General features: G+C 47.0%; 1 protein-coding gene across 27 annotated transcripts in view; it reads left to right on the top strand.

Annotated features, from left to right (window-relative positions):
- Positions 1 to 17,430: 17,430 nt before the first annotated feature.
- The window catches only part of BIN1 (bridging integrator 1), a 52,728-nt gene continuing 45,986 nt past the window's right edge, over positions 17,431 to 24,172 (top strand). For 26 of the 27 annotated variants that reach the window (XM_033102271.1, XM_033102298.1, XM_033102296.1 and 23 more), the window contains exon 1: positions 17,431 to 17,665. In XM_033102271.1, coding sequence (XP_032958162.1) covers positions 17,582 to 17,665 — 84 coding nt within the window. In that variant the 5' untranslated portion in view covers positions 17,431 to 17,581. The remainder of the gene's footprint in view (positions 17,666 to 24,172) is intronic. The other variant, XM_033102283.1, reaches the window with a different exon arrangement.

The following is a 24,172-nucleotide window of genomic DNA, read 5'->3' as shown; positions in this document are numbered from 1 at the left end:
ATTCAAAATGGCTTAAAGACTTAAATGTAAGATCTGAAACCATAAAATACCTAGAAGAAAACATAGGAAGAAACTTCTCAGACATTACCCGGAGTAAGATTTTTACTGATATATACCCTCGCTCGAGGGAAGTAAGAGAAAAAATAAACATGTGGGATTATATCAAACTAAAAAGTTTTTTCACAGCAAAGGAAACCATCAATAAAACAAAAAGGGATCTTACTGAATGGGAAAAGATATTTGCCAATGATATATGTGATAAGGGATTAATATCACAAATCTATGAAAAACTCACTCAACTCAACTCCAAAAAAACAAACGACCCAATTAAAAAATGGGCAGAGGACTTGAAGAGACATTTTTCTAAAAAGGACATACAGATGGCAAACAGACATATGAAGAAATGCTCAACCGCACTAACCATCAGAGAAATGCAAATAAAAACCACAATGAGATACCACCTCACCCCAGTCAAAATGGCTATCATCAATAAATCAACAAACAACAAGTGCTGGCGCGGATGTGGAGAAAAGGGAACGCTTGTGCACTGTTGGTGGGATTGCAGATTGGTGCAGCCACTATGGAAAACAGTATGGAGGTATCTCAAAAATCTGAGAATGGAACTACCCTATGATCCAGTAATCCCACTCCTAGGTATCTATCCGGAGAAATCCAAAACTCCAGTTCAAAAATCTTTATGCACTCCTATGTTTATTGCAGCACTATACACAATAGCCGAGACATGGAAACAACCAAAATGCCCATCGGTAGATGACTGGATTAAGAAAGTGTGGTACATTTATACAATGGAGTATTACGCAGCCATAAAGAAGAAAGAAATCTTACCATTTGCAACAACATGGATGGACCTAGAGAACATTATGTTAGGTGAAATAAGTCAGACAGAGAAAGATAAGTACCATATGATCTCACTTATTTGCGGAATCTAAAGAAAAGAATAAGTGAATGAACTAACCAGAAACAGTGTTGGAGACAAAGAGGAAAAACTGAGGATTGCTAGATGGGCGATGGGGGGGGGCGGGTGAAGGGATTGAAGGGCAGTCGGTGACCACAGGATGGCCACGGGGTTTGAAAATTAATCTGGGGAACGTAATTTAGCGGTTACCAGAGGGTAAAGGGGTTGGGGGTGGGAGATGAGGGTAAGGGGGATCAAATATACGGTGATGGAAGGAGAACTGACTCTGGGTGGTGAACACACAATGTAATTTATAGATGATGTGATATAGAATTGCACACCTGAAATCTATGTAATTTTAATAACAATTGTCACCCCAATAAATTTAAATAAAAAAAAAATCAATGACATAGAAAAAAAAATTCTTAAGAAAAATATCAGCAAATACAATTCAGCAATGTATAAAAAGAACTATACACCATGACCAAGTGGGATTTATTCCAGGGAAACAGGGCTGATTCAATATTCAAAAATCAATCAAGGTAATCCATATTAACAGTCTAAATAAGAAAAAATATATGATCACATCAATTGATGCAGAAAAAAGCATTTGGCAAAATTCAACACCCATTCATGATAAAAACTCTCAGAACACTAGGAATAGAGGAAACTTCCTCAATTTGATAAAGAACTCTAAAATAACCTACAGCTAACATCATGCTTAACGGTGAAAGATTGAATGTTTTCCCTCTAAACACTGGGAACAAGGCAACGACGTCCACTCTTATCACTGCTGTTCAACATAGTACTGGAAGATCTAGCCAGGGCAGTAAGTCAAGAAAAGGAAACTGTAGATGAGGAAGGTAGAAATGAAACAACTAATCTTATTTGCAAGTGACGTCATTTTCTATGTAGAAAATCCTGACGAAAGAAAGCAAAGGAAGATCCAAATAAATGGAAAGGCATATAGTGTTCATGGGTTAGAAGGCTCAGCAAGGAAAAGGTATCAATTCTTTCCAAATTTATATACAATACAATTCTATCAAAATTCTAGCAAACCATTTTATAGACATAAACAAGATTACCCTAAAATTTATATGGAAAGGCAAAGGAAATAAGGTAGCTATTTCATTTCTACCCCAACTATTCTGGCAGTACAATTCTGACACTAGCCACCTGGAATTAGCACGGACCCCACGAATTAAAGGTCACGGTCCCCAATAAGACTACTTTCACTTCAGACACCAGCTACAAGTGGGATCCCAGGACACTTGCACTTCTGACCAACTGGCTACAAATCTGGGGGTTCCCATGACCTCCTCATGTTTGGTGATTCACTAGAATGACTCACAGAATTCAGGAAAATTCTATACTAATGATTACAGTTTTATTATAAAGCATGAAAAGAGCCAAATGAAGACACATATTGGACAAGGACTAGGAAGGAATTGGGAACTTCTGTGCCCTCTTCCTGTGGAGTCAGGGCCTATCACTCGTCTGGCACATTGATATGCTCAGCAACCAGGAAGCTCCACTGAGCATCAGTGACCAAAATTTCTACTGGAGTTTCATTGTGTATTGAATCATTGGCCATGTGATTGAACTCAATCTTTAGTCCTCCCCACCCTCACCCCCAGATTCCTCTGAGGTCTGATGATGGGCCGATAACATGTGGCTCAAAGTCTCAAACTTCTAATCACATGGTTGGTCTTTGTGGTGACCAGCCCTCATCCTGAGTCACTTCATCTCTTACCATAAACTCAGGTGAAATCTGGGAGCTCATGAATAATAGATACTCCTATTACTCAGGAAATTTCAAGGATTTCATCTCTCTTCCAGGAACCAGGGACAAACACCAGTCAAATTATTTATTATATAATAATAGCTAAAACAATTTTGAAAAAGAATAGAGTGGGAGGAACCATTCTGTATTTAAGACTTATTATAAAGGTAGTGTTATTAAGATTATGTGGTATTGGCAAAAGAATAAACATGCATATCGCTGGAACAAAATAGAGAACCCCAAAATAGACCCACACAAGTATGGCCAGCTGATTTTTTTGGAAACTTTTAGAAAAATAACAGGCAAATAGGGAAAAATCTTCGGGACATGGGATTTGATGAAAAGTTCTTAGACATGCCCCAAAAGTGAAATCCCTAAAAGAAAAAAATGAATAAATTGGACTTCAAAATGAAAAGCCTTTGCACTGCAAAAGACCCTATTAAATGGGTGAAAAGACAAGCTACAGACTGTAAGGAAATATTTGCAAACCACATTTCCAACAAAGGAGTATTATCTACAATATATAAAGAGCTCTCGAAATTCAACAGTGAAAACAAAGCAATCCAATTACAAAATAGGTAGAAGACATGAAGAGATCTCTCACTGAAGAGGGTATACAGATGGCAGATAAGCACAGGATAGGTGATCAACATCAGTAGCCATTACGGAAGTGCAAATGAAGACCATAGTGAGATACAACTATACACCTATCAGAAAGGCTGAAATGAAAAATAATGACAACATCAAATGCTGGCAAGGATGCAGAGAGCCTGTGTCTCTCATTCTTTGCTGGTGGGAATATAAAATGGTACAGACACTGTGGAGAACAGTTTGACAGGTTCTTAAAAAACAAAACACATACTTATCACATGACCTGGCATTTACACTTTGAGGTATTTATTCCAGAGAAATCAAAACTTATGTTCACAAAAAAAGTGTGTACTATTGCTCATAGCAGCTTTATTTGTAATAGTCAAAAACTAGAGTCAACCCAAATACCCCTGAATAGGTGAATGGTTAAGTGAAGTGTGGGACATCCATCTTCACTGCTCAGTAACACCCAGGAATGAACTATTGATCGATGCAACAGTGGGGGTGGATTTCAAGGGCATTATACTGAGGGAGAAAACCAACCTCAAAACATCACATACTCTACGATTCCATGTATATGACATTCTTGAAATGACGAAGTTATATAAAGGAACAGGTTCAGTGTTGCCAGGACGGAAGGACGGAGAGAGGCGGGAGGATATCACTATGAAGCAGCAGCAGCAGGGAGGTCTTTGTGAGGCTGGAGTAATTGTGTGTCTTGACCACGGTGGTAGTTCATGTGACTGTACACATGTGGTAAAATGACAAGCAGTGATATGGATACACTGTAGCAGTATTAAACCCCTGATTTGGTGTTGTATTGCAGTTATGCAAGGTGTTACCATGGGGAAAAACTAAGTGGAGGGTACACAGGATCTCCCCACCTTACCTTGCAACTTCCTGTGAATTTGCCATTATTTCAAAATTAAAAATGAAGAAAAATGATGGCAAAATAAAGACTCCTTCAGCCAAAAGAAAACTACAATAAAGTGTATGGGCCTCCTTGCATACCCCATACATCTTGTGCACCTCTGGGGCCCACAATCCCAATATGAAAATCACGGAGGCAGGTGGTGGTGAGGGCTGGGATTATGTCCTGTTTTGTGCAGACGCTGTCTGGTTGAGGTACTGATGAAGTCAGTAGTGCTTGCTGCAGATGAGGGCTCCATCTAGTAAAAAAGGGACAAGTAGTATAACATTCCTTGCTCTCTTTTTCCCAAGCATTTGAGCCATTGTGCATCAGATGTTGTTGGGCACGGAGGATGCAGTAAAGAATACAGTGGGGCCCTCTCCTTGGAGGGACAGATAATAATGTAGAGCAAGTGCTGTGGGGTTTCAGCTGGCAGACCTGGGGAGGCTTCCTGCAGGGCAGGGATTCGGACAGGGTCTAGAAAGATGAGCTGGAAGCAGTTAGGTGAAGAAGGGAGTACTGATCAGGCAGGGGGAACGGCTTGTGCCCAGGCCCACAGTGGAAGGCTTGCAGGAAGGGTTGGGGCTGGGTTGAGCCTGGGAGTGCAGGGAGAGGAAAGTACAGAGGAAGGTGGGAGCTGGACCACCAGGGTACTGTGTATTAATCTAAGGTATTTGGGATTTATTCTAAAATCTGGGAGGAAGTGAAAGGCAGGAGAGTGGCATGGTCAAAATAACAGTGGGGAGGGCAGGTTGGAGGGGAAGGGCAGGAAGCCTGAAGGAGGGAAGACTATGGGCACAGGGAAGAGGGTTCAGAGGAAAGCAGTCTTCGGGAGCAGAGTTAAACAGGGCTGTGTAGAAACAACGCAGCTGTAATGGTTTCAGGGACCAAGCCAGGCCCCTCCAGGAATTCCTGGAACATATATCCTTCTGGCTGCCAAACTGGACCCCTGGGCAGGGTGGGCCCAGCCCTGGGCTACAGCACAGCATTCTCTAAGCTGGTGAACCAAGAACTGTCTCACTGCTGGGGAATGTCTTATTTCTGCAGATGACTTGCATGACGGTCAGGCTTTTCAAATGGGTACGTCAGGAGGTTCCTGCAGGGACCTTCCCACCCACCAGGGAGCTGCAGCTGCAGTTGAGAAAGGTCTTAGAAAAATGCTCAACCTCACTAATCATTAGAGAAATGCAAATAAAAACCGCAATGAGATACCACCCCACCCCAGTCAAAATGGCTATCATCAATAAATCAACAAAAAACAAGTGCTGGTGAGGATGTGGAAAAAAGGGAACCCTTGTGCACTGTTGCTGGGATTGCAGATTGGTGCAGCCACTATGGAAAACAGTATGGAGGTATCTCAAAAGTCTGAAAATGGAACTACCTTATGACCCAGCAATTCCACTCCTAGGTATCTATCCGGAGAAATCCAAAACTCCAATTCAAAAATCTTTATGCACTCCTATGTTTAATGCAGCACTATACACTATAGCTAAGACATGGAAACAACCGAAATGCCCATCGGTAGATGACTGGATTAAGAAACTGTGGTACATTTATACAATGAAGTATTACGCAGCCATAAAGAAGAAAGAAATCTTACCATTTGCAACAATATGGATGAACTTAGAGAACATTGAGCTAAGTGAAATAAGTCAGACAGAGAAAGACAAATACCATATGATCTCACTTATATGTGGAATCTAAAGAAAAGAATAAATGAATGAACAAATCAGAAACAGTTTTGGAGACAAAGAGGAAAAACTGAGGGTTGCTAGATGGGAGCGGGGTAGGGATAAGGGGGAAGGTGAGGGGATTAGAAAACAGTCGGTAACCACAAGATGGCCACGGGGATACGAAAGTTAATTTGGGGAATGTAATCAATAATGTTGTAAAGATTTTGTAGGGTATGCGATGGACACTTGTCTTATTAGGGAGACCACCTCAGGGATGATGTAGATGCCTGATAACTGCACTGTACACCTGAAGCTGAACAATAATTAATGTTAACTATAATTTTATATATATGTATGTATATATAGTTACAAGAAGCAGAATACAGCATTAGGAATAGAGACAGTGGAAATGTAATGGCTGTGTGCGATGTCAGAGGGGTAGTAGATGGGGGAGGGGGGTTATCACTGTGTGAGGGACATAAATGATAAATGTCTAGCTATTACATTGTTTTGTGCACCTGAAACTAATAAAAAAAATGTTAAAAAGAAAGGAAAGGTCTTAGGCCTAGGTCCCACAGCTATATGTGTGAGGCAGTTGCTTTCCTCCAAAGGTGTCTACATTTGCATGTCTGTCATTCAAAGTCAATTCAAAATGCCTGTCATTCTTCAGGTTTCTCTCCCATTTGTAGAAGTTTTGGCAACAGGTAACACTTTATTATGTTACAGGTGATCATCTCCTTTGGGTAGTTCATTGTCCTAGGCTGTCCAGCCCGGCGTCCAAGGCTGGCCAGCTTAGGGCCCAGTGCACACTGATGCAGGCTTTCATTGCCTGGGCGGCAGAGTCCTTTCAGCAGCCTCTGTTTCTGCTCTAACAGTCTGGCTGTGCTGGGGCCTTGTTAGATAGTACAAAATACCTCCTTGCTTCATGTTTACAGTGGAGTTTGCATAAGGTGTTTATAGATGTAAACTCTGTATGTGATATACACAGGATGGTATTTGGAATGTTAACCATGGCTTCTCCCCTTGGCATTTTCTGTTACCCCCTACCCTTCCTGGTTCAAACAGATGAACTCTCTACTTTCATTGCCTCAAGGAGTGGATCAAATTCTTGACTTTTGACTTTGAAAAGCATGGATGTGTTTATTAAGCCAGTAGACTAACCTGGAGTTAATCTAGAGCAAGTCTTCCTCTTATCAGATCAGAATTGGTGGGATTGTGGAGCATTAGAGAAGTGGAAAATGTAGACATTTCTAGGTTCTTGAGAGAGGCCATGGCCCTGTCACTGGGACCAATCCCCAGGCCTAGAGAGAGGGAGAGAAACCTCAGCCAGTTTGGAAGAATCTGACAGCAGAGTACAGCCGTTGTACAGAAGGCAGGAGAAACTGCCATCCTGTGTCCTGTGTGGGTGGAGGGCCTAAGGAAGCCTCAGATGGTTACACGCAGGGCCCCAACATGGAGAAGCAAAATGATTCCTTATGTCTGCCCACTGGCCCGAGAGGCCACCAAAGTTGGATGTCTCAAAACCCAGTCGTGAAGGATGTGGGATGTGTCTCCTCTGCCCTGGAACAGACCTGTGACACATTGCGTGGGTGATGTATGGACCCCCGAGTGGAGAGAAAGAGAGAAGAGCGTGCTGTGGTGGACGAAAGTGGCCAGAAGACAGATGTGAGGACCAGAGTCTGTGAAGGAGTGGGAGCCAAAGGCAGCTGTGACCTGCCGGTGAAGTGAGGGTTTGAGAGAAAAGAGTACAGGAAGTCAGTTACTTCTTGCACCTCCGGGACTGTGGACTGAGGTCTGCGCCACCGCCTACAAGTGCACATATTTGCATTCATTTTTTAGTTAAGGAAGAATTGTTGTGTTTTGGGGGCAGAACCCATTGAATTGGACATTGTCAGATGTTTACTTAGAAGGAACAAAAACTATTATTATGTTCTGTGTCCTACCCTGTAAATTATAAAATGCGAGAAGCATGATTTCATTGCAAGAGTGACGCTGGCCACCTGCACTCTGTGAATGTGGATCTCTGTCTGCCCTGTTGCACCCGACACTCAGAGGTCCACCAGCCATGCTCAGCTGTTCCTGTGCTCTCACTAGCTCCTGTGGTCCAGGAACTCGTCTGGGGAGAGCGAGGGGTAGCAGCTGGCTTTAGAAGTAATACAGGTCATCTGGAAATTCGTGCATTAAGCATGACCAATGACTTACATCATACCACCATAACCATGCTCATTGCAGCAAATGTAATAAGCATGCAATAAGAGAGGTGACAAGGGTGGGATACGTGTGGAAAGACAAAAAGGCAGGTGAAGTTGAATGCAGTTTGCCCACTTATGAGACACCAGCTCCAGGCAGGTTCCCCACTCTTGGGTCCTGAGCGCCTTCCCTAATCTTGGGTGGACACACCCAGCGTCAAGTTCAGTGGCAACATCCAGCATACATTTGCTGAGTGCCTGATCTGTCTGGCCTCACGGAGGGTATGGGAGTCACCCAGACCCAGTGCCTTCCACCCAGGAGCTTCAGCTGGAGGTCCTCAAACTGAGCATCATGTCCACTCAACGGCAACCACAGTTCTGTGTAGGGGTCATCATTTCTTAAGTTGGAGTCTGAGCAAGAAAGTATTCTTTCTCCCCAAAGGAGCATAACCTCCTCTGTCAACTCCAGTCATAACCAAGCCAGTAGATGCACCCTCACTGTCAGTTAAAAATTAGGTCCCAGAGTGCCTTCTACTCCCATTACATAGTAACTTTGGGGGGCTGCTGGTGCTGGGTATATGAGAAAGGCAAGCACAGGATTCCGGGAGTACAGAGGAGGGCTACTTGGCCCTGTCCGAGTGAGATGGGTGGAAGAAGGCTCTCTGAGGAGGTAACGTGAGTGGATCTGAAGAATGAGGAGAGGTGGTCAGGTAGCTAGGTGAAGAAAAGAGAGGAGAACCGGGCCTGTGTAAGCCTGTCTTCAGGAAGGATACACTCAAAATGCCAATATGTCTTTGGGGCCTATCTGAGTTGGGCAGCTCTTCTCAGTCCAGGTGTTTGCCTGCAGCCACAAGGAGGCTCAGGGGGCAAAACCCTCAGCTGGGCCCACAATTAGACTTCAAGTATATATGATGAACTTGAGTAGAAGATGTAGGAGGAAAAGATAAAGAGGAAAAAAAATTCATCATGAGGAAAGGAAGAGGAATCTGGTATAAGGATAAGAGTTCCAGTTTCTCCACATCCTCACTAACATATGACGTCAGTCTTTTATTTTAGCCATTTTGGGGAAGTATATAGTGTTAGCTCATTGTGGTTTTAATTTGCACGTAGCTAAAGGCTAATGAAGTTTAGCATCTTCTCATGCACTATTACCATCTTCTTTGGTGAAGATTCATCTCTTCAAATCATTGTTTTTTAAAATAGGTTGCTTGTCTTCTTGTTATTAAGTTACAACAAATTTTTATATATTCTGGATATAAGTCCTTTGTTAGATATAAGTATCATGAGTAGTTCTTATCTGAATGACTTAGTCTTTATTTTCATAATGGTATCTTTTGATATTTTGAAGGGCAGACTTTTTAAATTTTGAAGAAGTCCCATTTATAAACTTTTAAGGGTAGTTTAAATTACAAAGATAGATATACCAAAATTTAGAAATTAACTTATTTAACCAACCCATGCTTGGACATTTGGGCTGTTTCTAGCTTTTCACTATTTTATTTGTTGTGAGAAACATCATTGTACATAAAACTGTGCTCTAAGGAGAGTATCAGATATGTCTCAGGCTTTTGGTAAGGCTTTTGTTCCACACCCTTGGAATGGCTTCCCCAAAGGGCACCTGGTAACGTGTCAGTGAAGGCGAATTTCAAAGGAACACACCAGCCTCTTAGTATTCCCATAGCTTGTTTATTTGTTCGTAAATAAATGAAACGTTAGAAATACTTAAAAACATGCATGTGTAATCTTGTCATTCCACTTTGTTTAGTAAATCATTTTTTTCATCAAGATGATTATAATAAATCTCCAGCGAGCGTTTCCAGTAGCTAGAATCTCACTTTTAAAGGAACTCAGCAGTGATGTATTGAAGGGGTGCTGGGCAGTTTGCTTTTCTGCACCTCTGTGATGCTGACAAAGGTCCGCCTACTGTGTCACACCAGCAAAGAGGCCACAAACCAGTTCCTGACCTTCAGGAACATAATAATAACTACCATTTCCCCAGGCCACTAGACCTGGTCCAGGGACTAACTGCGCTACCTATAATCTCCAACAACAGCCTTGCCTGGTGGTACTGCTCCATTTAAAAGGAGCAGGCACATTCATTTTATTACCTGCATGGTATCTGTCATATAGATACACTTTAATTCATTCAAAGATTTTTTTTGTGTGTGTGTGTGTGTGTGTGCACGTGCGCGTGTGCATGCAAATGCTAGACATACAGAAATAAATATTCTTGTAGTTCCATTACATCTATGACTTTCAGACAGGTTTTCTGAAGTGAAATAAAATTGGAATAAAGCACGTACACATTTAAGTTTGAATAAAATATGGCCATATTACCTGATTCTTCTCCCTTACTAACACTATATTGTTCAATCTTTTACTTTACTGTAAATCTATTGAGAAATAAAAAGGTATCATTGTGGTTATTAATTTCCAAAAGAAATAAAAGGAGCAGGCAGTGAGGGACCCATGGTCACATGATTCATAACAACAGCCTTCTGGTCTGAGGCCTATGTTGTCATCTTTTCAGTCCCCTACTTTTCAGCCACACCAGAGACTACACACAGGTTACCAAAGGAAGTCAAAAGTCAATCATCTTAATTTTTTTTTGCTCTTGGAGAGACTTTGTTTGCTGGTGGCAAAAGGAGGTAACTGGTTTTTGCTGGAAGCCTTAGAAACATCCTGGAGCTAGTTGGTAACCCTGTAATGGCCTATTCCTTAGTTCACTCCCACAGGGCATGATCAAACTGGATCTAAACTGGATGTTTAGACTGGAGGTAAACATCTGGGTCAGCATGTTCGGAAACCAGGAGGTGAAGTCTGGGGACATGTCTCCTTGCAGAAGGTCCTCTGGAGTGTCACCCTGCCATCTCTGCAAGGATCCTGTAAGGACGGCTGGACAGGCCCCGGAGAATGAACAGGTGCAGAGGTCAGCACCAGCTTGAACACAGATTGTGAACTGTGTGACCTTAATCTCCTTTCTCACCTTTACTCTTAACCTCAACTTAGGTGCTCAGATGACCCGATTTGCCGAGGACAGTCATGGTTTATGCCTACTCTCCGGATGTAACTATTTTTACCCCTTTGCACTCAAAACTGTCCAAGTTTGGACATTCTATATTAATTTAGATGGACCAGGTAGAGATGCTCGAGACAAACCCTACCATGAAGATCCCATTAGGGGTAGCATTAGGGCTCCATCAGGGTTGTCTCTGAGAAGGACATTTTAGGATAACTATATTAGTCATGAGCCTTTTGATTGCAAGTAACCTCAAATTGGTTTTAGCAAAAAAAAAGAAAAAAAGAAAAAAAGAAAATGTATTGGTTCACATAGCTGGATAGTTGGAAGTAGGGACTGGGAAGGATTTAGGCATGACCGGAACAAGTTCCCAAACAATATTGTTATGTCTGTCTCTCTGTCTCTATTTCTGTCTCTGTCCCTATCTCTTCAACTCTCAACTCTTGGTGACTTCATCTTCTCGGCAGGATCTTTCACATGGTGGGCAAGCTGGCCTCTGGAGACCCTAGACTCACATCTTCCCATATTAGCAGCTCTAGCGGGAAGAGGAACTCCTGTATCCTACAAGCACACATCCCTGCAAGCCCAAGGACGGCCCTTATTAAGGCTTCGCTTGGGTCATGCGCTCATCTTTGAGCCAACTGTTGTGGCTGCAGTGAGGCTCCCCTATGATATGTGCACATCATGCGCAAGGGACAACGTTGATTCAAACCACACCAAACAGGGAAGAAATTCCTAAAGAAAGCAGGGCAATTAGCTGAGCAGATCAAACTTAATGTCATCCACTATACAGTCCTGATTTAGAGTCACTTCAAATATTCCAGGGGCTTTATACCATATTTCCTCGAAATAAGACCTAACCAGAAAATAAGCCCTAGCATGATTTTTCAGGATGCTTGTCATATAAACCCTACCCCCAAAATAAGACCCAGTTAAGACTGTTAGCTAGACGGGTGCATTTAGTACGTCCGTTGCAACACAAAACGGATGTATTGAATTATAAAATAATATTAATATATAATTAAATATAAATAAATAATATTATTGACATTAATACTTAAAATAAATAGTAATATAAATTATAATTAAGTATTTGTAAATACCCAAGCGGGAACTTTGCATGAGAGGTAAATGCCTATGTAAACAGACGAACTCGAGACTTATTGGCAAATGACCAATCGGAGTACAGACACAACACACGAATAACGTGCGCACTTGATTACGGACATGGTTGTGTCTAATATGAATCTTCATAATTCAATACGTCGTTTATTGTAATGTACATACTTAATGCACTCGTGTGAAATAAAGAAATGTTTTCTGAAAATTAATATAAGATGCGGTCTTATTTTGGGGGAAATATGGTATATATTTTTGTTTCTGCAATAATCTAGAGTATATTTTACACCCCACCCCCCATATTACAGATGAGGCTTGAACAATTTAACTAATGTAGCCAAGGATGGAAAAGTGGTAAATGGAGGAGCTGACTTCTGACTCCTGGCCTGTCTACTCCTCTCACAATATCATAGTGGCATTTTACATGCCAGGGGGAATGAGAATAATTTGAGTCAGAGGGCCCTTCCTGGACGTATCACACATATGTTGCCCTGAAATAACGCTTCTGGTTTGGCCTGTGGATTCTCCTGGATCCTCCCTGTCTCTCTCAGAGATGACGCCCCCGAGCCCAGGACGCAGGTGGGAAGCGTTATGGCTAGGTACTAAGTGACGTCAGCGTGTGCCTTCTGGTTGATTCTCCAAGTCTCCACCTATGACAGAATGGCAAAAAATCCTACTGCTGTCAAACACAGGATTGTTCTGTCAGTCGAAAGAGTATAAACGAAAAAACCTTGCTCTGTAAGACAGAATGATGACGACGACGACGACGACGACGATGATAGTCATCGTGCTGGCTCAGAGCCTCTTACTCAATTCTCGAATGACAGAATGAAAACATAGGTGCTCTTTTCTCTTCAAGGGAAAGGAGGACTGCCCTTCGCTTGTCTGCGTTCTTCACGGTTTGAAAAACCCCTTCGGACCTCACAGTCCAGAGGCACAGGTGGGCGGGAGGCACAGTACACGCCGGTACATGCCCGGCCTCTGCGCTTTCTCCTTCCACTCTGCCACATTGTGGCAGCCCAAGCAGTCTCAGGGGACAGTTTCCTTGTTTCAGTAAAAATATTTGTATTTTTAATAGCATTTATTTCTGATTACAAAAAGAACAAATTTGGAAAAGAAAAAAAAGAAAAAAACCCTCACGCGGAATTCTTCCACCCAGAGACACCAACCACATTTTGACAGCAGTCGGCCCTATACTGTTAAGCAATTTAATGTCCTGTGTTGTTAACAACACCTTATAGGCACTTCCCATCACAAGAAAACGTCACAAGCATTATTAAACATCTGTGTGACTCTAATGTGTTTCAGTTAACCACCGGGTGGTAGTTGGCTTTTTGTAGACTTCTGGGGGTGGGGGTCTCCGTACGGAGAACAGGAGCGGTGCAGTGCTGGGAGGCTAGGCTGCTGATGGGCCCAAGGAAAGGCAGGCCAGTTTCTTCCTGCCTCGACATGTGAGGGCTTTCCTAGGCACCAGGCTCCCTCCTTGTTCTCCTGTCAATGCAGAATTCCCATCTTCAACATTGCTTCTTCAAAGAGGCTCCAACCCCTCCCAGGCCTCCCATCCCACCCCATATGGGAAGGTATCCCTTGGAAAGGGCTTCATTGCACCCACCGTTGTTTCTGCAGAGTGAGCACAGGGCTGGTATGCAGTAGGTGCTCAGAAATGTTCGCAGACTGAGGGAGTGAGCAAACAAGAATAACAACAACAGCAATAGTAAATAGCTCACACATTTTCAGTTTTGTAAAAATTATAATGAATGTGATGCACAAACCGTGTGATTAAAGCTTTGCTAAAATTTTGAATTATTTCTCAGACTTGAGATTCTAGGCTTGAGCAATATGGATACTTTGATGATTCTTAATACATATTGCAAGATTCTTTTCCAGAAATTTTGTATCAGTTACACTCTCAGAAGTAGTATGTGAGAATGTCTGTTTTTCTGGTTTTAAGTAACGTAATTTAAAAACTGATTTGCTGATTTGACGAAAGTGGGGTCAGGAATGGTATCTCATTGATTTAATGAACTCTTTCTTTTCCTGGTAAAACTGAACTTTTAAAGCCTGTTGAATCTCCAATTTTGTGAATTGTCCATTTGTGTTATCTTCCCATTTATATAGTGGGATCTTAATGTTTTTCTTTTTTCTTTTTTTTTTTTTTTAAAGACTTTATTGGGGAAGGGGAACAGGACTTTATTGGGGTACAGTGTGTACTTCCAGGACTTTTTTTCCAAGTCAAGTTGTTGTCCTTTCAATCTTAGTTGTGGAGGGTGCCATTCAGCTTCAAGTTATTGTCCTTTCAGTCTTAGTTGTGGAGGGCGCAGCTCAGCTCCAGGTCCAGTTGCCCGTTGCTAGTTGCAGGGGGCACAGCCCACCATCCCTTGCGGGAGTTGAAACCAGGAACCTTGTGGTTGAGAGGATGCGCTCCAACCAACTGAGCAGCTCAGCTCAAGGTGCCCTGTTCAATCTTAGTTGCAGGGGGCAGAGCCCACCATCCCTTGTGGGACTCGAGGAATTGAACTGTCAACCTTGTGGTTGAGAGCCCACTGGACCATGTGGGAATCGAACCAGCAGCCTTCGGAGTTAGGAGCATGGAGCTCTAACCATTTAAGCCACCGGGCTGGCCCTTAATGTTTTTCTTATGAATTGTAAGAGTTCTATTTTATTTTCAAAAAATATTTCCCTAGTTTCTTACACTTTAATTTTTTTAATGTCAATTTTTTTTTTCAAAATATAAGTAGCTTTTTCCCCCTCTGGTAGTAAAAACAAAGGGCTACCATGGTTAAAAAAAAATCAGACACTATTGAAAATCATCAAGAAGAAAGTAAAAATCTCCTACATTCCTATCCCTTGGACTTGTATTGACATTTTGGAGCATTTCCTTCCAAACTTTTATCCTATGTGTTCATGGTATTTTTTTGAGGTTTAAAAAAATTTAATTTTTATGTATCACCAAACTAGAAGTTTTTATTTCATATATCCTCCAATGCTTTTGTGCTTAGATGTCTTTCCAATCTAGAGATCAAATAAATACTTTATTTAAAGGTAGAGTTGTTTGTGCTTTTTTATGAAGGCAATATAGAATATTACAGAATATTGAGGAAACTAAAGGGAAAAAATCAGCCACAATGCCTTGACTTTAACACATCTATTTCTTTTGTGTCTGGTTCTTTCAAGTCTTTGGTCATGAGCATTTATATTTATTTTTATGTGGTTGCAAGGATAGTGCATGCACAATTTCCTATCTTTTCCTTTTCATTTATAATTATACTATAAGCAATATTTTCTCGTTGCTACATAATCTCTGTAATGTTGTTTAAAATGATCCCCTAATAGCCCCTCTGGTTGCTGTGCCATCTAGCTGACCCTCTCCTGCTGATAACCACTTAAGTTGCTTCCAATTTTTTTGTCAAGTGATATTTAGAAATATCAAAGTCCAGCGCAGCAGACTTTCCCACTGTTTCCAGGGACTGACTGTAATAGGATTTGACTTCTGTTCATTTCCTCCTTTCCTCAGAGTAGTGATGGAAGAAATTGCTCTTAGAGAATGGTTAGAAAAATGACAAATATAAAATGAGGAGGAGAGAGACTACACGGTAAAAGTGTGTTGAGCTTTTAGGAGAAACCTGCCTTAAAACTCAGGCTGCACTATTTAGGTTTTGTTTTTGTAACTCACGAATTAGGCATGAGTTTATAATAATTTTGACAAAATGCTTCCCATTCATGCAGTGCTTGGTGCTTTTTCTGGGAAGCAGTTCAGTTTATCTGTTGAGGGCGTTAGTGCAGGAGGGCCTGGGTCTGGATCTCAGCTTACCTGTTGTGACCTTCAGCAAAGTCTCAGTCTTTCTGCAAAATAGGAATAACAGGCCAGGAGGGAGGGCTGTTTAAGATCCTCACCTATAGGTGTTGAGTAGTAATGGGAAGAAGCAGGAGTAGCCAGAGAGAGTTCAGGGGGCCTACCAGGCGAATGGAAGAGAGAACTGGCTGTGGAACCCAGGCTGAACCTCTTATTCCTAGGTCTGTTTCTCTATTTGTATAGGAGGCTTAGCTTATGGTCTGCAAGATCCCTTCCTGCTCCCAGGGACCTCTGCCCTGGCTCCTGTCCATGCACTGCACATGTCTAGGCCTCACTCCCAGCAGAGCCTCCAAGACTCTTCTCTCCATTCAATGCAGCCCATAGTCCCTGAGAAACCTTCCAGGGCAGCAAAGAGCTATGGCATCCTTCACAGCTCTGACATGATTTGCAGGAGGGGTGTAGGTGGAATTAGTAAAGTCAATATATATTTATTCATGTTGAATAAGTGTCATTGGTCTGTTGGCAAAGCTGGTTAGCAGTAACCTTATCTTCTCTTTGAATAATGATCATTAATCATTTTTTTTCCAGCAAGCAAGAGGAGACACCCAGGGTATAGTGGTTCAGAGCCTGAGATGGAGTCAGAGATCTGTTTCCAGGCCTCTCTGTGCCTCATTTGTGAGATGAAAATAATAATTATATTATTATTAATAGAACAATTAATATAATAATTCTATTAAAATACATTTTAATAATAGCACCTACCTCATAGGGCTGTCATGGAGACCGAATGCGATAATGCCTATCCAGGAGGCACCTAGCAGGGTGCAAGTACACAGTGAGCGCTCAGTTATATTAGGTTGTTATAATAATTATCAGCAAACTGGAAGACTGAGCGCCTGGTTGGCATGGGACTAGGCTCCAGGGACAGAGATGTGAACATGTCCCGGAGGCGCCAGGAGAACCCAGGTGAAGACCCGTGAGTTTGTAAGCCGGGAGGAGGCGGAGCTTCCAGCGCAGGGCCAGAGAAGCCTTGGAAGGACAGGGGCTCTCGGATTCCACCGGGTTGCGCCAATCGCCGCACGTTATCTCTGCTTTTCGAAAGCACCCTTCTTCTCCATCTGGCCTCCGACCTTGGGCTGCAGGAGGTGACTACTCCGGAGGAGAACCGGGCCCGCGCCGGTGCGGGACCCAAGACTGTTGAATTAGTCCCCGCCGCGGGGCGGGATCACTAAAGCGTCTCCGGAGGCCGGCTCACCCAAGCCCTGTGCAAGTGTGAGGGCCGCTTCCTCCCGGCGCACCGAGAGGTTCCTAAGCCAGGGACGCTCTTTAAAGCGCAGTGTCTAGCCTGGCCCGCGCGGGCTGGGGGTGCTGACAGCCGCCGCAGGCCCGGCCCCTCCCCTCCTCCTCCCTCTCCCTGCGTCCGTCCCTCCCTCGGTGCCGGCGTTGCTCTCTCGCTCGCTCGCCCCGCGCACGCTCCGCCTCCGCCAGTCGGCTAGCGTATCTAGTGCGCGGCGTGGAGCCGGACCCGGGGGCGGCCGGGGCTGGGGCTGGGAGCTGGGCGCCAGCCACCGGAGAGGCCCGAGGCGCGATGGCAGAGATGGGTAGCAAGGGGGTGACGGCGGGGAAGATCGCCAGCAACGTGCAGAAGAAGCTCACCCGCGCCCAGGAGAAGGTGAGCGAGCCGGAGACCCGGCAGCCGTGTCGTCCCGGACACCTGCCCCCATCCCGCCCCCGGAGCTGAACCTCACCCGGTGCCTGGCCCTGTCACCTACGGACTACTGCTGCCGAGGGCCTTTAGGGATCCATGGGCCGCGCCCCCCGGAGCTCTGGGCGCCTTTCTGCAGTCCGCGTCATGTGTTCCCCCCAAACCCCGCGGCGGGGCCGAAGAGGGCGCAGCTGCACCCCCTTCCCCCTGGGCCACTTTTTATCTTCGCCGTACGTCTACAGCTAACCCCACCCTGGAGGCCAAGGGCCGGGAGGATTGGGACGAAGTGGGCCGTCCAGGCCTCCACGGGCCCTGCATGCGGGCGGCGCGTGAGGACGGGCCTGCCCCTTGTCCCGGAGGCCACCGTGCTTGGGGAATCCCGAGGCTGCCTCTCGGCCCGGGAACCGGCGCGCCCGCTGCAGGCCTCTGGGAGCCGCCGGCGCCCGCCGTGCCCTCCTTCCTCTCGCCTCACCCCTTCGCTCCCCGCGGGCAGCCGGAGGATTGGGTTTCCTTTCCCGAGGGGCGCCCGCGGCCTGAAAGCTCGGGGGAGCGGAGGGCTGCGCACCCCTCGGGGGCTTCGTGTTTCCGGCGGCGGGGGAGGGGTGGTGGCCACCGCCGGGGTGGGCAGTCGACCGGGTGGAGGGGCGGAGGGCCGCAGGAGCGTGGAAGGCGCTGCGGGAAACCTGAGCCCTAGCTCCGGGAGCAGCTGTCCGCGGGCGGGGGATGGAGCCCGGTTTCCCGTGGTGTCCAGACTGTTCAGGAAATGCAGGACTGAGGGTGGGGGTCCGCGCGCTCGGCCTTCTATCCCAAGCCACCTCTGGTTTATTGCATTGGATCACACCAGCTGCTGACGCCACTTCCTCTGCCCACTCGGATTCTGAAATCTGAGATTACAGAATTTGTGCTGCTGGAGTGGCCCCCAGTCCCTAATTCCCCACCGCGGGTTCTGCCCCCTGTCCACGCACAGTGAGACCCTGGGGACCACCGGCCTTGACCTCCCCTGCTAGGCTTGTGGCTGTTCATAAACAATGACTTTTGCAGCTGGGACCTGCAGGATTCCTAGGGATGCAGCCCTGTGACGGAAGGGGTGCATTGGCTAGAGCTTCCCTGTGCCTCCCTCGGTCCTGCTGCTTATCCTGGTTGTCCTGGGTTGAGGAGGTGGGTGGCTGTGCATGAAGGTAAGGGCCTTCAGCCAAGCTGCAGATCTGGCCTGCTTCAGTTGTCCTCACTTTCCTCCATGGCTGGAGGACAGATTAGAGCCCCATAGATAGCCATCGGGTGCTGGGAAAGCTTCAGTCTTCCAGGTTGGTGGGGGCGGGGAGATGCTGCTGCCCCACCCCCACCTCCTGTGACTGGGTAATCCATCTAGGTGCCTGGAGCCAGCAGTTTGGAGCCTAAGCCTGCTTCCTGTTCCTAAGGGGCCAGGAAGATGAATGGGAAGCCGAGGGTTAGCTGAGACCAGTTCCTTGCGCCCACTCCAGTGAGGTTAGGACTCCCTGACTCCCCTTTGCTCTTGCTGAGTTCTCTTTGCCCTGGTTGCCTTGTCATTACAGAGCATCTTTCAGTAAGTCTGGGGGCAGTAGGCCTGGGCTGTGCCCCCTCCATGTAATTGGCAGTATGTCATCACTGACCTCACTGAACTGCCACCCCTCGTTCTTCAGCCCCTGTTCTGTGGCCATAGGCAGTTGGCTGACAGCTGCTCAGCTGTGGATGTTGGCCGTGCACCAGGGCTCACCCAGCCTGAGCCTGGGCTTCGTGGGCCCGGAGCAGCTCAGTGTTACTGGTGCAGCATTGCTTAGGAGCCTTCCTTCTTTCCCTTCCCTTGTTGGCCCAGCTGAGTACTCCCTCCCAGGAAGTCTGATGCCTCAACCCACAGGAACCTCTCCCCTTTCCCTCCTGCAGCTCAGAGTCTGTGTCACAGCTTGGGTGCCTTGACCTAGCTGCATCACAGCACCTTCTGGTGGTGTCAGGACCACTGTCAGTGGTCTCAGAGGCACCCCGCTCCTGCCCCAGGTCAAATCAGTGAGTAATGTGGCACTTCCAACGCTGTCCAGTTACCACAGGAGGGCAGTTCCTGAGCTAAGCAGTGGTTCAGTCTGCCAGGACTCAGAGGGCAACAGTGTGCTGAAGGAAAGCTTGCCCTCTGGTGCCTGTGGAGCCAGTCGTCCTGTCCCCAGCTCAGTGTGTCTCTCCATGGGCCCTGGTTGGCAAACTCATTGACCTGCCTGCCTCCATCACTGCTCTGGGTGCTCCCTCAGGGATGGGGCATTCGTCTGGTCCCCATAACTACCGAGTGACTGTTCATGAACAAACAAGGGCTTGGCTTGGGAGCCCTTATACTGGACTGTGGGTGAGCTGGTTTGTGCTGTTGCTCCTTTGCCTTCCCTTTTTCAGCAGATCCTGCCTGGACATGTGTCCTGTGCCCGATCCTGGGCTGAGCCCATGGGCAGTGGGGAGCAGGGTGCACATGGCTCTGGCTGGCGTGTTATGGTTGTAGGGTCCTATGGCCTCTGGGCCTGGTGTGGGGAGGACTTGAAAAAATATGGGAAGAGTCACCAGGGTCTGCTACCATGGTACCATCTCTGCTCGTTTCCCAGCACACAACGGCCCCCAGAGTGCCTGGGGTGCAGAGGGCATGTCTGGAGCTCAGGCTTCGGGCACCATGAGGTCATCTCACAATTGTATTTGGCTTCTAAGACCCTGTATAAATGACACTGTCCATTTTTGGGCCTCAGTAGGGTGGCTGGGCAGAGCTAATTTAGGGTGGAGCTGGGTCAGATGACAGAGGATTAGAGGTTGTCAAGCTGGGCCCCTTGGGGGAGGGGATAGTTGGGGAGAAGGGACAGCTGGGGCGGGGGTTGGAATTTTGCCTGCTCCCCGCTGAAGTCCACCACCTAAAAGTCCTCGGAGAGCTTGCCTGAGGGAGGCTGCTCCTGTGCTGGGGGCCTGGGCCCGTGGTGAGCACAGGAAGAAGGCCCGGGCAGGGGTGGGAGTACACTCTCTGTCTGTCCCCGTCAGTGGACAGCACAGTGCCAGCATGTCAGAGCAGTTGCTCACTAGAAGGAAGGTGCAGTGGCAGTTATTTATAGAACCCTGACACATGGCCGGAATGGCACCATGCTCATCTGTGGTCAGGAGCTCCTCACGCACCATCCATTTTGGCCTCAGTAGGAGTCACGCCTTTACAGCCCATCCTTCTCCTCCCGGCAGGCAGCCTCAACAGCAGGCCCTGGGATCAGGAGCCCAGCAGGTCTGCAGGAGGGTCTCCAAAGCCCTGGCATCCTCCGACCTCCCCTTGCCCAGGCCCCAGTCCAAAGTTACCCTCTTCTACCCATATTCTCCATTTCTTTCCCCTGGATGTCCATTTTCCTGTCCTTGAGTGTCTGAGGACTCTTCCTGCTCATCTGCAGGGAGGGGGGCCAGGGGGCCGGTTTCCCTCCCTCCGCCCCCCACCTCTGTCTGTGTCCCTTTCCTCTGAGCTTGCACAGGCTTCTCTGCACTTCTCCAGTCTCACTCAGATCAGCTCCCTGAGCTCCAGTTATTGATGTACATGGTCTACGTCTCCTGCTGGACAGAAGGATCCTGAGCTGGACGTCATCTCTGGGTGGGGTGTTTATAGGGGCTCAGTGGACATTTGGCTGAGGAATGTGGGCATGGGGAGATGGCAAGCCTGGCGCCCAGCCTTCCCTGAGCCCGAGTGAGCCCTGGGGGGCTGGGGTCTGGGATGAGCTGCGTCCCCACTGAGCAGAGTGTGCTGGCTCCTGGCAGAGCTTAAAGCAAGGCAAAGGCCGTGTGGCCCAGGGGCTCACAGAGGAGGTGAGCACACTGGGCTGCATGGGGTGTGGAAAGGTGTTCTAGGAGGGACAGGTACAGGCCACCTTGTGGCCCGAGAGTGAGGACAGCAAGGTTACCAGATTACCTGAAGACAAGTGGCATGGTGTGTGGGAATGGTGTGTGGGGTAGGGGGGCAGGCAGTAGATTTGGGCCAGATTTGATCAAATCTTGAATGCAGGGGAGTCTGTATACCCTGTTGGGTTCTCAGAGAAGCCGAGGCTTACCTCTTCTGCCTTCCTCACTGACGACCCCATCGAGACCCTTTATTACCTTCACTCTCTGGCACGCGGACTAGGCCATCTCAGCCCAGCTTGTCCTTTACACACTGTGTGAGTTGGATAACATGAGGGAAATGCCTCTGTCCCTCTCTCTGCCTTAACCCAAGCCCAGGACTCACACGGTTCTTTTTCCCACAAGGTTGCAGAATCCCTGGTCCTACCCTTGGTGTTAGGTCTCTGTGTCAACCAAGGAGAAGACAGAGTGTCTGCACGGGCTTGGCAGGTCCTGTGTTGCCTGCTAGTCAGGACCCTGAGCAAGTTACAGGACCTTCCTGAGCCCAGTTTCTTTACATATAAAATGGGCAAAATAATGGTTCCTCTTCACATGCTTATTGTGGAGTCAAGCCTTGGACAAGTGCCCAGCACATAGCAAGTGCCCATTAAATGCCAGCCCTGCGGGCAGAGCAGTGAGAGTGAGCCACAGTGCAGCCTGTGCCCCCTGTGCAGCCCCTCTCCCTGGAGTGGTCAGTACGCGACTTTATAGACAGCTAATCCCTCCTCGGCCCTTGGCTGATCAGGGCTTATGATGTTGCCCCAGTCCCGAGTGGTGTGTGTATATGTGTACGTACGTGTGTGAGCGCATGTGTGTGCGCATGCGTGTGTGTGCGTGTGTGGGGGGGCAGCCCACAGTGGGCGAGGGAATCAGACAGTTCCTGGATGATCTTGACCTGCTTGCACATAAACTCTGTGGGTTTGTTTCTCCTCTCTGGGCTCCACTTTGGCTATCAGCAAAATGATGATGATGCTTTTTCATTCATTTATTCATGAAACAAATATCGAGCACCCACTAGGTGGTGAGCACTGTTCTAGGGATGGGTACAGGCTGAATGAAACCAAGCCCCACCCTCATGGAGCTGACATTGTAGCTGGAGAGTCAAAATAAACAAACAGGTGTGTTGGCAGGTAGCTACAAGGGCAGTGAGGCGGGGGGTGCCTTTAGCTTCTCCTCGGTGGAATCTGATAATGGACTTAGCCATTCCTGAACACCCCAGTGCAGATGCCAGGGACCCCGGTGTGGGTATAAATGTGCGTGCAGGGGATTGGTCGGGGACAGGCTTCTGACCTGTAGGTCACAGGGCACCCAGAGAGGAAGGCTTCCTTTGGGACGTCACCCTGCTCTATTGTGTTTTTCTAAAGCTGCCTCTTTGGCAATCTCTTTTTGGGATTAAAAGTGCAAAGAAAAGGACACCAATGTTAAAACCACTCATCAGGGTGATGAGAGAGGGCAGATCTGGGCAACTTGGGCGGGCAGGGGCTCTTGCTCAGGATATAGGATGGGGAAGGGGGAGGGTGGCTGGAGAGGAGGAAGGCAGCAAAGATGGCCCCGCCCCACGGGGGCAGGGAGGGGGTGGGAGTGGGGGCGCTTCTAAGATTTTCACATCATGCAGCACTGCAGTGTGGCAAAACCACTCAGGCTCTGGAGCACTGGATTTGGATGGATCCCTCCCCATGAATCATCACCCAGGAAAGTCACTTTAACCTCTGTGAGCCTCAGTTTCCTCACCTGAAACAGGTGTGTGCCACAGAGGATGTTGTACAGGTGAAATGGACACGAGCAAAGGGCAGGGTTCGTGGTTCCCTGAAGCAGCTGTTCTTGTCTGTGGAAGGGGCACGCCTCACGGGAACTGGCTGGTATCCAGGGTGCCTGCTACCTCCCCCTAGTCCACATGGTTTTCTGGACTGCGCGTGAAAGCTGGCTCCGTGCCAAGGCTGAAAGGGGTCAGACTAGAGAAAGGCAGGTTCATCCTGCCCCAAGGGAAGCCCTGTCAAATATTAACTTAGTAATAATAGCTGTGGTTTATTGCATAGCTGCTGAGTGCCAGGTGCTTGGTAAAAATTCTCATTGTCACCGCAACGGTGAGGTGGTTAGGATTCAGTCAGCAGATGGAGAAACTGAGGCTCAGAGCAGTGGTGTGGCTTGCCTACGCGCTAACCTGTCTGCGTTGCCACCGTTATGGTGCTGAGGGACATGCAAAGGAGATGCGGATCTCCAGCACGGCCTTCCTGAGGAAGGGCTATGCATCAAGGAGGTCATTTGACAGGTTTTGGTCCCCAAGACCTCTCCCTCCCCCATTACATTAGATCTGGGGCTCTGGTGTCCCCCAGAATCCTAGCAGACTTCTAGGCTTACACTTTGGGATGTGGCCTCTCTCCTTTTGGGATGTATGGTGGGCTCTGGGGCCAGGGGATGGCCTGGGGTTTCTTCATGCAAGTCTAGGACACGTGTTTCTACATGCAAATGAGGCCATGTGGTATGGGTATGAGTGTTTCCCCAAATATAAAAGCTGCATCCGGTTTATTTAATATAAAGGAATACCCTTTATTCTGAGATTATTTTGTGTCTACTTTGGTTTATGTTGTT

The sequence above is a fragment of the Rhinolophus ferrumequinum genome, unplaced genomic scaffold (assembly GCF_004115265.2).
Source record: "Rhinolophus ferrumequinum isolate MPI-CBG mRhiFer1 unplaced genomic scaffold, mRhiFer1_v1.p scaffold_84_arrow_ctg1, whole genome shotgun sequence".
Classification (NCBI taxonomy): domain Eukaryota; kingdom Metazoa; phylum Chordata; class Mammalia; order Chiroptera; family Rhinolophidae; genus Rhinolophus; species Rhinolophus ferrumequinum.
Note: the sequence above shows the minus strand (reverse complement) of the source record. Positions and strands in the feature narration are given on the sequence as shown.